Source organism: Fukomys damarensis, unplaced genomic scaffold, assembly GCF_012274545.1.
Source record: "Fukomys damarensis isolate Sample0158 unplaced genomic scaffold, DMR_v1.0_HiC HiC_scaffold_36, whole genome shotgun sequence".
In the NCBI taxonomy this organism is placed as follows: domain Eukaryota; kingdom Metazoa; phylum Chordata; class Mammalia; order Rodentia; family Bathyergidae; genus Fukomys; species Fukomys damarensis.
This window is the reverse complement of record NW_022900948.1, coordinates 12,933,821-12,952,752: the sequence shown is the minus strand read 5'-3', so window position 1 is coordinate 12,952,752 and position 18,932 is coordinate 12,933,821. Positions and strand designations below refer to the sequence as shown.

The 18,932-nt window shown below is 40.5% G+C and overlaps 1 protein-coding gene across 12 annotated transcripts in view; it reads right to left on the bottom strand.

Annotated features, from left to right (window-relative positions):
- Positions 1 to 18,932, bottom strand: part of Unc13b (unc-13 homolog B) — a 214,574-nt gene that overhangs the window by 45,904 nt on the left and 149,738 nt on the right. For 5 of the 12 annotated variants that reach the window (XM_010619292.2, XM_010619296.3, XM_010619293.2 and 2 more), the window contains exon 1: positions 2,842 to 5,290. The exons of 6 other annotated variants lie outside the window; for them this stretch is intronic. In XM_010619292.2, the coding sequence (XP_010617594.1) occupies positions 2,842 to 5,134 (2,293 nt within the window). In that variant the 5' untranslated portion in view covers positions 5,135 to 5,290. Of the gene's footprint in view, positions 1 to 2,841; positions 5,296 to 18,932 lie in introns of those variants that run through there. One more of the 12 variants, XM_033758978.1, reaches the window with a different exon arrangement.

Below are 18,932 nucleotides of genomic sequence, written 5' to 3'. Positions count from 1 at the left end.
TATATATATATAAAATCAGTCACTATGGACTTTGCAAATCAAAACCATGATGAGATACCACTTCACACCCACTAGAGTCACTACCATCAAAAAGACAGAATTCTAAGTGCCGTTGATAACATGGAGAAATTAGAACCCTCTTGTGTGTTGCTGGAATGTAAAATAGTAGAACCATTTTTGGAAAACATTCTGGTAGCTCTTCAAAGTGTTTAACAGAGAGCTATCATACGACCCACTAATTATCAAAAAAATAGGAAGTATATTTCTACACAACAAGTTGTACTTAAATGTTCACAGCATCATTATTCATGAGTCAAAAAGTAGTAGTAACAATCCTCCAAATGACCAACTGATGTAGAAATAAAATGTCCACCTAATGAAATATTCAGCCACATAAAGTAATGAAGTACTAATATTTGCTATATCATTGGTAAACTTTTAGAGCATTATGCTATGTGAAGAAGTGAGACACCAAAGTGTCATATTATTGTATGAAACTGTATAGAAAATGCAGATCCATAGAAATAAAGTAGATTAGTAGCTGTCAGAGCTGAAGGAAAAGGACAGTGACTGCTAACGGGTAAGGATTTTCTATAGGATAATGAAAATGTTCCTGTATTAGAAAATGGTGATGGTTGCATAACTATGTGACTATACAAAGAAAGTATTCAACTACCCACATTTGACAGACCATAAGAACAAATTTTATGGTATGTGAATTATAACTCATTAAAGTTGTTATAATAAAAAGAAGTGATCACCAATTGTGTCATTGCTGACAGAGGAGGACTGAAAATGAACTGTTAGTATGGCATAATGGTAGTCATCTGATGACCTTTACAAAAGCTATTCTGTGAAGTGGTAGAAAGAATTGAACTTTACATAATGTACATGACAGTAGTTAAGACAGTACCTGGCATATTCCAAAAATGAAACAAAACAAAGAATGAAAACTAGAATCCCATTAGTTTTTCCACCTAATAACTTTCCCTATGGGTAACCACCCACAGTCTCACTCCACACAATGACATACAGTTAACAACATATGTCAACGATATGTTTATATCATATATCCCTGTGGTGAATCTTTCAGAGACAAGTGCTCAAACTATAAGCCCAAACCAACTTATTTACCACAAAATGCCAACACTGCAATTAAATCTGAATACTGAAGTTTTGGTTTAGATAAAACAACTCGTACATTAACATCTTTTGTCTTAAAAGAAAAACAACACATGTGCCATAGGTTCACTACCACTGGCCTATGTATATAGCGACCTATATGATCTATGTTTGTGTAAGCACACCTTGATGTTTACATAAAATGAAATCACTAAGGATGCATTTCTCAAAATATATTCTTTATCGTTCCCTTTTATACAAATAAAAACATTTTATATATACTGTTTGCCTATACTTTTTCAATATCAACATATTTTAGGGTTTTTTTTCCATTTCAGTAAAGAGCTATCTCACTCTTTTTATAGCTCTGTATTCTATTTTATGGACAAGCCAATAATTTATTTAACCAGTATTTCAGTATTTGATGAACATTTAGACCGGTTTCAATCCTTACTATTAAAAACAATGCTTTGAAAAATAGCCTTGTACACATGTCACTTCCACATGTGAAAATGTGTCTGCAGGATTCATTTCTGGAAGTGGTGCTGAGGGCTCAAAAAGGTATATATATTAGTAATGTTGATAATTTTGCCAATCACTTTCCTTAGAGGTTACACCTATCTACATTTCCATCCTGCCAGCTTTGTATGAGTGCCGGTTCCCTCACAACTTTGCCAACATAGTATGCTTCATAATTTTAGCTTTGTCTTAGAAAATTAACCAGGTTAAATGCAAAAGGGGACAACCCCATTTACATTTAAAACTGGATGAATATAGCATATGCTCTTTGAATAAATTTAATTTTGATTGGGAGAAGAAATTTAAAGCTACATATGTCCATGCCACCTAGAAAAAGTTCTCTCAGATCCTGTAGTGAAAACACACTCCATTTCTTTAATTCTCATGTAAGCAGCCTTTAGGTGGAGAAGAAAAAGTGTAGGACATGAAATGTATGCTGGGCTTTTGTAAAGAATCGCTACTCTAAGCAACTCCTGGCTCCTCCAGTTGGAAATAAGGTTGTGTTGGCAAGGCCAAGACTAGAAGATGACAGGCTGTGATAGGGAAATCTCATCAGCCATTGAGAAAATGACAATCCTATCACAACAAGAAAGCCAGAAAGAATAATTTTGAAATGTAATATAGGATTCTTGGTTGTTCTAGGACCCATGTGAAAATATGCCTCATCTCCCATTCTTGCTTCCTGTTCCCACACCTACTTTATATCTGAGGTATCTTAAAGTCTTCCAGCTGCAAACTTCTACTTCTATCCAGATATTCCTCTATCTTTTGAAAAGGCACTTTTGTTGTTGTTGTTGTTGTTCTAGAGACTGAACCAGGGTCTTTGCACTGAGCATTATACACAGCCCTTAAAATTTTTTTTTTTTGCTTTGAGACAGGGTTACCTGGCTGGGCTCAGGCTTGTTCTCCTATCCCAGCTTCTTAGAGTGCTGGGATTATAGCGATGTGCCACCATGCCTATACACTGTTCTTCCCAGTATACTAGAAACTAGCTAAAGATAGTAACTTCCATTCTATTGCTTTAGAATCCTCTTTCACTCCAATTTTACAGGCTTAGCTTAAGGCTGGTGCTGAACTAATTTAGGCTGATTCAAGTGTGGACCTCCCCCATCACTGAGAAACCCACCATGCCAGGCCCCATGCTGTCTGGATGAATCTATACTGAGCTAGCTGGGACCCTGTTACATAGAGACAGAATACCTGAGAGCATGTCTTCTACTGAGAGATGGTTTGCCTTCTGTACCAGCTCATGTAAAAGTTTTTTCTGCCTCAGTCTTTTTTCTCGTAGAACATTCTTAAAATTATTGATGCACTTGTTGAGGTAAATTGTCTCTGCACACACTTGCTCTAGACTTAGTCTGCCTTGCTTGGGAGATTCAGGCCTAGAAGAAGTCTCGCTTCCCAGACATGAGGCCAGAGCAATACTGGGTAATGAATACCTAAGAGGTGAGTTGTTAGAAGCAAGAGAGAAGTTGCTTGGATCTTGAGGGGTTTGGTCGCCTTGTACAGAGAAGCCTGCTCCACCAGAGATCATACTGAGCAAGCTCTCACTCCCTTGGCTTTCAGGGCTCTCCACAGAGCAATCCTGGGCAACCCTTGAACTCATTGTTCCAAGAAGTCGGTCACTATTCTCTGACTGGGAACCACTTTCATTGCTTTCCAGGTCTTCAAGACTGATGGACCCACTGTTTTCCAACTTCTGAAACACCCCCCGCAGAGCTGAACGAAAATGGTGAATTGCTCGGCCCAGTTTAGTTGTATAAAACTTGATTTCCACATCCTCATCCTCCTGCAAGCTACTCAGAACACAAGAGGACTTGTCAAAGACATCCTTAAGGACCTGAGCAGCACATTCCTCCTCTTCATTCAAGTCAATATGAACCATATTACTAAAAGTATCAGGCCCTATGATCATTTCCTCCGTCATGCTGTCAGAGCTCAGAGTGGCAAACCTTCTAGACTTGTCTGCCAAAAGGTCTTCTAACTGCTTCGAACTCAGGATATCAAGCCCAGCTTCACAGCCTAGAAGCTTGTCTTCTGCATTTATTCTTTCTGTCTTTAGCAATCCAGGCAACGAAAGGCAGCTGCTGGCCTCACTCTTACTTGTGCAGTCATTTTCTAATTTTGCTACTTTACATACTTCAAATTCTTGGCTGCAACTTTTGAAAAACTGAGATTGCTCAGAATCTTCCTCTTTTGAGTTTAACACTAGGGAAGCTTCTTTAAATTGATGGAGAGGAGATAGAGAAGTCTTTCTCACTGCTAATTTATCACAGCTGTCACTGATAACCTGGAATGTTCCCGAAGTTCCTATTACTTCAGCCCCTGGTTTAAACTTATCACTTTCCTTTGCCAAATTGTTCTTGAGTTGGAAGCAAGGACTTTGTTGCTCAGGAACCTGCTGTTCTCCTTGTTGATTCTGAGCCCTCATCTGATATGAACTTGTTATGGGTTCTCTGTCCCCTGTTTTCATCTGAAGAACTGGTTTATCCTGGTTTAAAGAATTTTCATTCTGATTTTGAAGTTGCTGCAAAAGTGATATAGACTCCTTTTGTAGATTCTTACAGCTCTGGGACCAGCTTTGTTCTTTGCTGGCAACCTGAACCCCTACACTCTGCAAGAGGATGGACTTCTGTAAGATAAAGTCTCTGTGCTTGAGATGTGCAAGCTTCACCACAGTAGGCCTTGGAGCAGGGGCCTCGCCTGCCCTGTAAGCCTCTTTGATGTACTTGCTGCGCTGTATGCCATTGACACAGAGATGTTTAGCTAAAAAGTTGTCCACCAGTTCCATAGTGTTTTCCCCTTCTTGTTCAGGAAGTCCATACAGGTACAGAATGGCTTCCTCATTGGGTCTTCCCACACAGGGCTGTGGAGCCTTTTCCCCCTCACACATCTTGGTCAGGGAGCTGTTGCCCACTTGCAAGCCTTCTATTTCACTCAGTACGGAGTCAACACAGCTTGACACTTCATCCACTGATCCTCGAACTTGGCTCAAGTGCTGCTGCAGCTCAGCAATCTCACTCTGGAGACGGCTGATGCCTTGCAGCTCTCTGATGATATATTCTACTACATCCTCCAAAGGCTCTCGCTGTTCTTGGCTACAACCCTGGCCAGAGCCTCTGGACAAAAGGGACTTAGCTTGGCTTCTCTCTGAGGACTCTTGACAGCTTGTGGTAATGCTGGCAGATGAAACATCCTGAGAACCAGACTCTGAAACACTGGAGGTAGAACCCAGAGGAAGTTGGCTGTTGGCCTGCTGCCCAAGGCTGCAAATCTGGACCAGATCCCCATCTTTATCTCTACCAGTGACTGAGGCTGCTGACCCATAGCAAGAAAGCAGGGAGTTGTCCTCCAATAAGGATCCAGCAGGGCCTGAGGCCTTGTTTTTGAAGCTACACAAAGTCTCTGCCTTAACTTTCTCTGGAGAAAGCTTGGAGGAAGGTCCCAGGGTGACCATGATTTCTTCCTCTGACTCTTGCAACAACCGCTTCATTTTCTCACTCAAGGTTTAGAAAGGTTGGTTCTCTGCTTCTTCCCCTTATATATTGCCAGGATGCTTAACAGAGATCACTGTGGGCAGCAATAGCCTGCCCTGCTCTTTTCAGTCTGTTTCTAATAATTATTGCTGGCTGATACCTTGGGCTTAGCCCACAGTGCTGCCTGGAATGGCCTAATGTGTGGCCTCCAAAACTGGCACATGCCCCTGGATCCTGGGTTGACTCTTAATCTGTAGCTAGTAAAAAAGGAAAACAGTGCACTCAGATCAGAAAGTACCAGGAAGTTTAATCTAAATCAAGCATCAAGCAGGAATAAGAACATTACCTTTTAAGACTATAGGAATCAACCCTGTCTCCCAACTTTGCCCTTAAAGGCTATAGCTACTCAGTTCTCTTTCCTTAGATTCCCTTTAGATTATGAATAAATAAATCAAGTTTTTTGTGTTCTAGGCAAGTACCAAAGGCATCAGTCATCAGTATTGAAACAGTTATTGAGAGGTGGATGAGATAAAGTTAATGAGTGACTCCTTATTCAAATCTTCACAAAATTCAGCACTAGGGTATGGCTCAGGAATGAACAAATAAAAGCTTCACCACCATAGATCAAATCACACACACAATGAAAGACAAGACACGGAATGTTTCCTTCACATTTCATTTTTCTGGTGAAGATCCAGCTGGTTCATCTTTGCCTATGCTCACTGAAAAAAGGGTTTTTCCTTTTGTTTCAAATCCTTCTTTGAAAAAGAACCATGGAAAGTACGCTAAATTTGGAGGAAAAAAGCATTTTTTTATCCCTAATTCCAGGATAAGGTAGCGCAGTACAGGCATAGTCACTGTCCAGAACATTTAGCATGTTTGGATCCAGGAAGCAGGCAGCCAAAGGCACACATCTAATGAGTTCACAACTGAGGATGAAGGAGGCGAGGCTCAGGCTCAGCCTGGTGTTCTTAACTCCATTTAACAGTCCCTAAGCCAAATCATTACCCAACGTCAGCTTTCCTGGCCCACTGTGGATCCTTCAGAGAACTATGGTAAATGACTGTCAAGCATTCTGTCACTGCTTGAGCAATGGTGGCTTGCTCGAAATTTCTGACATCACAGAGGGGTCCAACGTGCTTTGCCGCTCTCCAGAAAGATGAATGCAGACCTGCTATGAGTCTTGTCTCTACTCCCTAAACCACCCATGGAGGCAGAGATGATGGTTATCTTTACCCACCCCCACCCCCACCATTTAAGGATTGGGTGTTCCGGTTTTTGTCTTGGCATATGGTATTAGTCCTCAACTTCTTGGCTCTATAAGGAGGTAGACATGCCTATTATTCTTTCAAGTTTGTCTCTCAAAAGAGAAGGATGACTTACTAAACAAAGATGGGAGCTCTGTGTATAACCACATGAAGCCATGAGCAAACACTACATGCTACTGGGCTTAGGATCAGAAGATATAAGTTTGGGTTTTACTTCACCAGTGATCTTGGATTAGGTTCTTAACCTCTCTGTACATTAGTTTCCTCATCTGTAAAGTGTGTGTTGGGGTGTCACAGGAATATTATAAAGCTAAAATGAGAAACTGGTATTTAGTACTATAAAATACTACGGTGTCATTGTTATTGCTGACATGAAAAGTCCCTAAGTCAAAGAAACATGGAAACCAGTATCTTAAAGCAAGCATCCAATCACTTAAATGGTATTTGAGTGAATCATGAATTCTAGCCTCACCCCAGACTTCCAGTTCCTTGCAGTTGGGCCTGGAATTCCAATAGTGTGTCATCCTTTGTATTAGTCCTCCTTTCTCCTAGAAGTATTTTTTTGGGGGGGGGATAAATCATTTGGTTCTTAACACTTTATTTAGGAGTCATGATGTCTGTCATCTTCCTTTCGCAGCCTGACAGCATGAAAAGGGGGCAAATGGTTATAGGAGACAAGGTCTTTCTCCCTAATGTTGGTGAGGCATAAATTAACTTACAGATCCCCCAAGGCCAACCCCATTTTGGTACAGAAGTAGTAGTTTGTCAGGAACAAAAATAGAGTTAATTCTCCTACTACTGCTTCAGTGCACACCAGGTTAACGTCACACCTATCTACTTCTGCCACTCAGATCAACACTGCTGACAGACTTCGCTTAGCTTCCTGGACGGGGTCACCAGTGCCCACTCCCAGACTACAATGCCCATGATACTGGCTGGCCAGCTACACAGAGGGCAAATGGTACCCCCACATTCCTATGGCCTCCTAAAGAACTAGAGGTAGAATTGCCTGGTTCCATAGTCACTAACAAATAAGATCTTCCAACTATAGCTGTCACAGAAACTTTTCTCAAAAAAGATACTTGCTTCCATATTAATCAAACAAAATCCTCCAACCCTTCTTTTGAGTTGATAGCCACTGCTCCTGCATGAATTCTGGAGTTAAGAATTATTCCTAAAGGTATAGGTTCCCCAAACGTACTGAACTCAGTCATCTAGACTTTATGCTGTGAATCATGGGAGAGAGCTCAGTGTTATAGCCAAAGAATTAACCATCACATTGCTCAGAGTTTAGTGGGATACCAGAAGTCAGAATAGGCAGAAAGAGGAGCTAAAAAGGCCAGTTTACCTTCTTCCCAGCCCTTGTCCTCCACTGTTGCTGCTGCTGTTGCTATTGTTGCAATAATGAGGATCAAATCCAGGGATGCTGTACCACTAAACTACATTCCCAACCTTTTTTATTTTTTGAGACATAGTCTTGCTAAATTGCCCAAATAGGGCTCAAACTTGTTATTCTCCTGCCCCAGCCACCCCTATGCTGGAATTACATGCATGCACTATCATGCCCAGCTCCCAGCCTCTCTTTGCTACTACTGTCCAAAGAAATAAAATGACAGGAGCCTAACCTAAAGACCACTTGATCTCCAAGTCAATTCAAATGAATGCATAACTAAATGATATGCCAAGCACTAAATTTGTGCCACGGACATAAGATAGTTTCCACTTTCTTAATACATTAAGGTCTGGAGACAGAGAAAGAGACCTTTACACAATCACAATATGATATGATACATATTGTTGTCAAGGTTGTAATAAAAAGTTTAAGCATTTAGTTCTACAGGAGAGGAATGGGAAGGAGACAAGAGGCAAAGCCAGGACAGGTAAGGCCACAGAGAAGTAATGTTTGAACAGGATGGGATAAAGAGGTTGTGAGGTCTCCTCAACGCAAACCTAGTCCTCTAATTTCCATCAAAGTATTTAGTGCTATGACCTATCTTGTGGGCCCATTCATTCTGGTCAAATCTCCAAATTTCATTCATGTAATCAGAAATGACCATTGGTTTCTATGCTCTTTTCCTAAGAATGCCTAATGCTGGAAAAAATAAGGTAGCCCTTTCAAGGGATATCTGCATTTGAAAACACACATCAAAACAAAATGAGTTAAACAAAAGGATTAAAGCTTTAATGACAGAAGGCTGAAAATTAGTTCAGGGAATAGACCCCTCAAATCATATTTATTAGTACCCACTCACCAAAACCAAGAGAAAAAAACAAACTCACAATTTTCTGAAATGGCTAATTCATTTATTCTTCTCTTTGATTTGTCAAATAAACATGAGTAGGAATGTGACTATTCCTTGCAAAAACTGCCTCTGACCCAAATCTTGGCTTGTAGGAAACCACCAGGGGTCTCTGGGAACAAGCCAAGATTCTATGTACATATATCAAGCAGACTCTCAACTTGTGTGAAACAATCCCTATAGGCAATAAGCCAAGAGCTCTGAGACTCACTCTTGATGAGTGATAGATCATTTCTAGGCCATTTACCAATTATGCTATATTCCAAATGTGGTGAGAGGAATGGATTTCTAGGGCTAATAGAAGGTAGGGGTTCTCTTAGATTGTTCATCTTTGGGAAGATTCAGTGCCCATAGTGTATCTCATCAGAAGAAAGTGATCAGGATATAAGGTATGAAGAGTGAGATTAACCAAAGGGAATAGAGAATACTCTAGATTATGAGTTTATCAGGGTCCCAATACCACACTTCCAATGGCCTGACATCCCTCTACACTCCACCTTGTGATCTAGCCTATAGAATAGATTTGTTTGACTATCATAATATTTTTCAAATTTTGAATTTGAGTCTTTAGGCAAGGCAGGAACTCTAGCTTTTCTTTTTTTTTTTTTTTTTTTTTTTTTTTTTTGGTACCAGGGATTGAACTTGGGTCCTTGCACTTGCAAGGCAGGCCACTGAACCGCTGAGCTAAATCCCTGGCCCAGGAACTCTAGCTTTTCAAATGCTCAATTACTCAAGATTATAACCCTTGATCTAGAATGACACTCACTGTTGCTGTCTGGATGGGAGGCTCTTGCTCAAGGGCCCAGAGTAGATGTGAGCTCCATTACACAGGAAGCTGTGTTTAATATTTGTTTTTTAATTCCCAGTGCCTAGCACAGGGGCTGGGACACTGTGAGAACTCAGTGACGTGGAAAGTATAATGGAGTTGATGGCTGAGTTGAAATAGAATACATGCCTCCTGATTTCTGATCTACTTCTGTTTCCGTGACAACATGGTACCATCAAGTTCTAGGTTTCCTTCTAGATTAGTCACTTGTAACCTTTTTTCATATAAAATTAAGTCAGAAATCTCTCCCTAATTATACTTAGAATTTTCTGGGAATTCATTCAGGACAAAACTTGTCCAACTGTCAATTAGCTAATATCTATCTCTCCTGCATATGAAACTGGTAGAGAGAGGCCCTGCCACAGTTCCTGTCACCCACAGGGCTGTTGTGATGGGGCTTCCAATTGCCCTTTTAGTAGGAAAAGCTGTCCTACAGTAGCAGTGTCCAATAGAAATATAAAGTAAGCCACAAATACAATTTTAAATTTCATAGTAGCCACATAAAAAAGTAAAAATAATCACATGATATTAATCTTAGTATGTTTTAACCCAATATCCAAAATATTATTTCAATATGTACTCAACATAAAAATTAACATATGTGCATTCTTTTTAAACATTAAATCTTTGAAATTTCATATGTATCTTATTTTTACAGAATATCTTAAAGTAGACTAACTATACCTCAAGTATTCAATAGTCTAATGTTGCCTGTGGTTAACATACTGGATAACAAAGATCTGTAAGTCTGGAGCAGAGGACACTATGGAGGGCCTTCAAAACCTGAAAACAGATGCTCACTGTAAAGAGCAGGCTGTCATCTTAGTGGCAGCAGAATGCTCTGTTTTTTTCACTCATCTTTTTATCTCCTCACTTTGATCCTGGCTAGAAGCAGCACATTTCCATCTTGTGATAGATTCAACACTTCTTAAGGCTATAAGGTACCAAGTGTCAAGGCCCCAACACACAGAGGATAAGACCTCTTCTCCCTCTCAACCCAACCCTTTCTTGATATGCTGTGGCTCTGCATAGCTAGTTTCTTCCCAATACTCTGGGTAAAACTACAGACAGGATAAACCTGGTTACTTCAACAGAAGCTACCCCTTCATATGGAAGGCTTAAAGACCTCGCACAGACAGAGCATAATCTCAGTGCAGCTGGGCCAGAGATGCACTAGAAGAACATGTAAAAATCGTAAAATATTATTTTTTTGTTTACAGTTTTCAGTTTACATGTTTCTCATTTTATTATCACAACAACCCCATGAGGCAAGAGGAAAGAACTATTCTGTTTTCATAGATGAGAAAAATGGCTAGATAAGACTTGACTAAGGCCACTGAGGAAAGCTACAATTTAAAAGTGATCTTCTTTTCACAAAGTTAGTATTCTTTCACTTCATATGCATGACATAGACTAATTATCTATATGCATGTGTGCACACACTCAAGGCTGAGAAAACTCAAGATGACTTTCTGTTTATATGTCATATGCACAGAGGGATAAATTAGTACTACATTAGACAGGACATGCAGCACCCCTCTTACATACACACACAGAGAAAGAATGTAAAGGTTTCCTGAATATACATGAAACAGAAAGGTTACCTGAGTACATGCATAAACACAGGAAAAGACAGATGATCTCTATATATATGCACACAGAGAGAGATGGCTTATGTGTATTAATATGAGATGAATAAGTTGTCTATATGTAATATATACAGAGGTGAGGAATGGACAGGTCATTTATAAAAACATATGGACAGATCAAGAGGAAGAAACAGATTATTTGTATACAACTATATACATGCAGAGGGGTGGATGGATTATTTGTATATATACAGCAAGAAGAAATGGACAGCAAGATTATCAGCACACAAACACATGCATGTGAAGATTCTACCCCAGTGCTGAGTATACTATTTTTCACTCATTATAATGACCCCCAACCAGCAAGTTGGCTCAGACAGTTATGTAATTAATGTGGCTGCTCCATATTCCACCCACAAATGCTTTGCTTTTGTCCCTGCTTGTCATTCAGTCAGTCATACACTCAATACCACTTACCTTATTGCTGCAACCAAAATAAGGGTTAAGGAATTGAAAAGAAAAGCAAAACACAACAATTAAAGCATGAATTCTCAAGTTTTAGAATGCAAGTGCTGTCTTTAAGAGGAAATCCATTCAGAAGCACTCCTTGGTTTGACAAAGAAGCCACAGGATGAACTTTCTGAGCCACAGTGCTGCCGCTTGCCCAAGCGACAAACAGAGCCAAGGAGCTATTATTCTCAGTTGCACCCAGCTGGCTGGCTCCAAAGCACAAAGTTGATGATAGGAACAATGCCCAGCAGAGAAATCCCCTCAGCAAAGGCGGGGCAGGTGTCTTGCCGGCTGCAAATCTAGGAATCCAATCTGGTCCATACCTCTCTGCTGAGAGGGTATTCTGACAACCACCCTGCAGAAGGCAACAGCAGCCAAACTTCAACTGGATATGGAATTCTAACTCAATCAATTCCGTGCTTTGAGACTGAGACGAAAGCAGGGCAGCTCCTGCTCCTGCTGCTGCTCCTCCTCCTCCTCTCCAGCTGCTTCCTGCCTGCAACCTCCCATAGGGCACCAGCCCTCCTCACACATTGCTGGCACACACACCCCCTTCCCAGCACACTCACGCACACGCACACACAACCCTCGCCAGCAAGCTCACTCACACACCCTTGCTAAGCATCTCTCCCTTTCACTAAATATAGATCCTACTCTCTCCCCTCCCCCATTTCCTTCCTTCGTTCTTCTTTCTTCCCCTGCCTACCCACCTCAGTCATGTTTGGGCTATAGAACATAGAAAGATGTAAGACAGAGTCCTATACTTTTAGGAGCTTCCAGTCTCAGATGGAAACCGGAACACAAGAAACTGCTACAGCACAATACAAATTGAACCTTCCCCTCTACTGAAACAAGGTATATGTAGGTTGGTTGGTTTTGTTAGTGTATAATCTGTTGTCAGCCCTTGGAGAAGGCGAAGGACAGATAGCATTCCCAACTACAGCTCAAATCAAATGATGCCCTGTTTTTAGAGTACACATCTAGTGCAGTCCTTTTTGAACAGCCACTGCAAGAAAGCCAACAGGAAAACAAGAATTCCTCAAGGCTATGCCAAGGCAATGACAATTCCTAGTCATTGGATGGGAAGCTCAGTGAGCTGAGATGGGCCCTCAGTTGCAGAAGTGGAAACCAAAGACTGCTTTGGAACCCAGAATTTGGAACTGAAAATTCAAAGTGATACTATATTGTCCAAATACTGTCTAAGGTTTAGGACCCTGTTTTCATGATCCTAATTTCCCAATCTTTGCCAACGGCAGCCCTATTTTCCTGGAGGCTTGCTAAACAACTGGCTTTCATATGGCCCAAATTCTTGATATTTCAACAATTCTAATTAGGGTTCATTGGGAAATTGAATGTTTCTGTTAAAAAACAACAACAACAACAAAAAACTCAAGTTGTTCACCACAACATAATGGCCAAGCGTACGCTAAAAACCTTTGAAGCACTGGATCATAAAATGCCAAGTACATGAAATATGATACCCATTTCTACTCTGCAAGCACAGGTCAGGAAAAAAAATAAAACAAAACACCAAAACCAAGAAAGAAAGAAAGAAGGGCGGGGAGGAAGGAAGGAAGGAAGGAAAGAAGGAAGGAAGGAAGGAAAGGAGGGAGGGAGGGAGGGGTGGGTTGCTTTCTGAGCCTTGAGAATCTCAGAATCCTCACTATAGAGCTCTGACCAGTCAGGAACAATCCAGGGAAGCCAATTCTCTTCTGAGCTGACCTTTTTCCTCCTTCAGCCAACAGTGAATAGGCAACTTTGATTCACCCAACATGCCCAAGCCAAGCTCTCCAAATCTTCCAAGTTCCATTGACCTGTAACATTCTTTGTAACAACCTACCACAAAACCTAGTCCTTTTAGCCCAGGAACTGGGTAGACAGACTGTAAAGGCCATTTAGGATCTGTCACTGCAGAACAGGCAGTCCTATATACAGTAGTAGATAAAACAAACTTTTAACAATGATTTCCTTGGCTTATTCAAGATTCTGAGGAGAAAGGGCTGATTCTACAGCCAACATATGTCTCCCTACTGTCTTCTTCCAATAATATTGCTTCCCCCTCAACCAAAGAAGAAAATTTAAACTTTAGGAGATGCTAAACAATCCATTTTTTAACCATACACCTCATTATGCAGCCAACACTAACAGCAGAGCAAGTACCTCCTAACCCAGTTGGGAGCTGGCTGGATGACAGAAAGGATAAGGGCTGACAGTACAACTATAACCACATCTAAATACAGAGAAAAAAATAACTTGAAAACTGTCAAATTTCAGTGGAAGTCACAGCCAATTTACTGTGGAGTTTCCCAGACTTGAGCCAGGAGGAAGAGGTAAAGGGTTTAAACCAAGAAAAACAGAGAAGACTGATTATATCAGAATCCCTCCCCTAGCTCCAACTCTGTAGATACTCATAAAGAACACAGAGCAGGGGCTGTGGTTACCAGGTTTGGGTCTGGGCATTCTATACTGAAAGGCTCACAGTAATGACTGGACAAGATTCCCCGGGTCAGCACATTGCCTAGAACACTTACATCACTTCCCTTATCCACTGGTGTCTCCAGGGCTTGGCTGAGGCCTGAGCTGTTATAATGAAGGCTAATGGACCTTGCCTTGTCCACCTGCCTACCAAATGCATTCAGCCCATCTTCTAAGCAGCTTGAGTTTTCCAGAAAAGCAAAGACTCAGACAGCAGATGTATCCAGAAAGTGAAGCACAGCAAATGTGCTACCTCTAGTTACAGTCTTTGAACTGCGTAAGAAAGCTTTTATGGATTTGACCACAAAATACCTTTGTATCCTATATCCTTCCTATGTTTCAGCAAAAGCAAAAAAGAATAAGTATGAAAAGTGGTAAACAGTAGTTGGTGTCAGCTCGGATAAAGAAAGCTGAGCTCCTTCTGCTACCATCCTACAGGGCCCACAGAGCGACAGACATCATGACCTCCTCAATGGATGAGGTGCTCAGAATAAGTAAGCCATTATTATTTCCTGTTCCATATGAGCAACAGTGTAGCCCCCTTGGTCACAGTGGATCTGGCCCTTGGGAATCCTGGGCAGGATAAGAGGATGGAGTGCTTTCTTGAGTAAGAAATAGTACAGTGCCCAGCTCAGTTGGGAAGCTTCCTCAAATCAGGGCTGTTCAGTAGCTAGGGGGACAGAGCCAGAAAAACAGATTGGGTTAAGAAGGGAAAGGCATTTATCCAGAAGCTGTGAAATGCTCTGAACAGACATTCTCAAGATCTGGTTACCAATTTAAATCTTTGTAGGGATCTTTGCCTAGAGACAGATGAGTCAAAATGGAAATTCAACATGAGACACTGACGCAACACTGTGGGAAGGTTCAGAGCTGCAGGAACTCTAAAGGGGGCTGAATGGGTGGGTTAGTCAGAAGACCACCTGGCACACAAAATTCCACTTCAGCTACTGAGCAACTGAGTGGTATCACAAGGACACTGGAGGAGGGCCTCACCAATTACAATCCTCCCTCCTATAACCAATCTAAGTATGCTTGAGGCTAGATACAACTAGCTGGAAGCAAAGAACCTGCCTACTCCAAACCCAGCCTGTTTTCTCAATTGTCACTGCCAGGGACTGACAGGCTCAGAACCAGCAGCTGCCTACCTTATCTCCCCATGTTAGCAATCACACATACAGGGTACAAAGGATGGGGGAGCCCAAGTCTGTCTTATTCAGTAGTAGCTTGTGACTATTTTCCTTCTTTACCACTGAAGAAAGCCAGAAGCAACATAATAAACAGGCTGACATGTGGTCACGTAGCTTGGATTTGTTGTGAACATGCAGAAAATGGTTTGTTCCGGTAGCTGAGAAAAGCTTTTTTTTCCCCTGCTGTAGAATTACTCCTCCCTAAACTATTATAAAATTATATACAAACAAAATGATAGGCAATAGGAGGTGATCTTCCTCCTTCCCTTAGGGATGTGCCACCCTAAGGGAACAATGAACCTGGCAGAAATGCGCTAACTTTACTGATGTGCTAAGACATAGCTGCCACATAGCCTAAATTAGACCTAACAAGCTGTAAGGCAGGCCTAAGGGATCACAAATTGCTGACAAATCTGTCCTACAATCAGGTCAAGCACCATTTTTGATTAGCAAAAACTTGAGTATAAAAAAACCAATAAACAAACTACTCAGCTAAAATAGTTAAGTTTTCAGCTTGCACTTCTAACTGCTATGGCCCTATATCCATTTCAGGATTAAATGATTCAAAATTCTTCATCAAAGCATCTGTATACTTACTGCCCTGGTTGAAAGTCACAGCTTTACGATTTAGGACAAATAGAGGCTCTGAACTAGTATCTGTCTATCTATCCTCTAGGCCAATCTACCAGTTGCATTAGTCCTGACTTAATCTCTCTATACCCAAGGGAAGCTAAATTCCCATATTCTGAGGATTCTTTAAGGGAAACCCAAAATTTGAAAATTCATGGAGAACAGAACATCTTGTACCAAAAAGGAAATTAACTGGCATAATATTGATCAAACATTCTCTTTAGTTCTTTGTGACTTCTTCTGTGATGTGTCTTAAGTATTCTCTTGGTTTAGGCCCCTATTTCCCAAGCTTTTGGCTATATGTGCCTAGCCAGCATCTGAATCTCAATGAATGAGACAAAATGAAGAACCCCAAAGAGGAGGGTATAGGATTCTCCATATATTAAAAATAATACCAGGTATGGAGCACTGAATTATAGGAAGCTAGGTAATATACAAAGGTGAAGAGTGGGTTTATGGGACCCACCCTTAGTTGAGTGTCTGACAAAGAAGCATAGGAAGGAGAAAAGGAAACATTCAACTAGATGTATTCAGACAGCAAGCCATACATAGCCTAGAAAGCAAAGAATACTGACAGTAAGCCTACTGGTATTGATGTTTCAAGCCCCAAGCTGCCAGCTTACTCATATCAAAATCCTAGGCAGAGATGATTTCTCTCCACATATGCTAATTCTCTACCAAGCGACAAAATCTTCTACAAAATCCTTTGTCCTTATGCCGCACAGTCATGAAGTCTAACCAGTGTTACCGTTCTAACTACCAAATATTTCTCCTTCTCTACAACCCTAAATCCAGGCTTATTTCTCGCTTGAACTACTACAAAATATTCATTCTCCCTAGTCTCCCTTTCTCCAAAAGCACTTCCCTCTCAACCCTCCCTCCATCCATTTTATACAAGTTGTTAGAAAGATATTTTCAAAACATAGACTTTTAAAAAAAAATCCTTCAGTTAGTGCACCTAAGAAAAAGTCCAAATTCCATAATATATCATCAAAGTTCTTTCTTGACCTGTCTACATTTAGAAGATCCAGCTGGTACAGGTATTAAAAGCCAAAATTTATTAAGAACTCTTGCAACTAAATAGCAGAAAAAGAAATATCCCAATTTAAAAATGAATGAGGCTGGGGATGTAGCTCAGTGGTTCCACTGCCTGCCTTGCAAGTGTAAGGTCCTGAGTTTGATCCCCAGTACCAATAAATAAATTAATAAATTCATTAATTTTTAAAAAATGAATAAATGTCCTGAGCAGACATTAAAAAAAAAAAAAAAGACAAGAAAACCCAACAGGTATATGAAAAGGTATTCAAAATCACTAACCATTAGGAAAATGCAAATAAAAACCATCAGGACAACTATCATCAAAAGACAAGAAAGGGGCCAGGGATCTAGCTCAGTGGTGTCACCACCTGCTTCACAAGTTCAAGGTCCTAAATTTGATCCCTGGTACCAAAAAAAAAAAAAAAAAAAAAAAAAAAAAAAAAAAAAAAAAAAAGACAAGAGAAGCCAGGCATGATAGTACATGGCTGTAATCCCAGCACTAGAGAGGCTGAGGCAGGATCACTTTAAATTCAAGGCCAGCCTGTGCTACATAGTGAGACCCTGTTCCAAACAAACAAACAAACAAACAAAACATAAAAAGACAAGAAAGATAACAAAAACTGGAGAGGACGTGGAGAACACACTGTTGGTGGGGATTTAGACTGATACAGCTATTATGAAAAATAGTATAGAGGTCCCTAAAGAAATCAAAATAGAATTAGCATATGACTGAGTCATCTTCTCCTGGATATATAACCAAAGAAAATGAGAGTTTCTTATTTCATAAAGATACAGTATCTGGTTGCAGGATTATTCACTATAGTCAAGATATGAAAACAACCTAAGTGCTTGCTGATGGACAAAGAAAATGTGTTGTACATGTGCACTAGCACACATGCATACACACATGGTGGAATAAAGTTTTTTAGTTGGGCGTGGTGGCGCACGCCTGTAATCCCACCACTCAGGAGGATGAGGCAGGAAGATCGCTGTGAATTCAAGACCAGCCTGGGCTACCTGGTGAGTTCCAGGTCAGTCTCAACTACATAGTAAGACCTAGAAAAAAAAAAAAAAAAAAAAAAAAAAAAGTTTTTAAATGACTTGAACACAAAGAGAAACAGAGAAGAGACTAATACACAGACTAAAACTTGACTCCCTGAGCTCACTTTCTTAACTAAAGATCTAAATTTCTCCCAGGATAAAGAAGGTTATGATTTAAAAAAATGTATCAAAGCTCAAAGTACTTTTCCCAACCTGCCATATAATGTTATTTATTCCAACTGACAGTTTCTACCCCCTCACAACAGTCCACTTTGGTCCCAAGTACTCTTTAGCAACTCCTAAAGATGAGAGTGACTGACATCAAAGAAACAGAAAAAATGTACAAAAGTTTAAGAGGAAAACATTTCCAGGTACTGGTTTAGATGGAAATCAAGGAACACTCCATAGAGAAGGTGATATCTGAGCTTGATTCAAAGGATGGATATATTTGGATATGTGGCAATGGAAAAGAAGAAGCCCTCAAGGTAGAGAAACAGGATGAACAAAGATATGAATAAGAGAAAAAAGGTCATGTTGTTGGAAAATAAAGGAAATGAACATTAACTGAGTGCTAACAACGTGCTAGGCCCTGCTCTACATTTATTATCTTATTTATTCAACTAGAATGATACCCATTCAGGCAGGAGAAAACTGAATTCCTAAAAGGATGGATTGCTTGTGTAAGCCAAAGGTTACATAAAAGTGGTAACTGCCTGCCTCGCAAGCACAAGGTCCTGAGTTCGATTGCCGGTATAAAACAAAACACCACCAACAACAAGGTCCTGAGTTCGATCCCCAGTACCAAACAAAACAAAACAACAACAACAAAAATAAGTGGTAGAATGGATTTTTAAACTCGGGGTCTGGCTAATTTCAAGGCCCAAATTCTTCCAACTCCTCTAGGTTGACAAAGGTTAGAAAAGTCGGTTGAGCTATGTCATGGTGGTCATG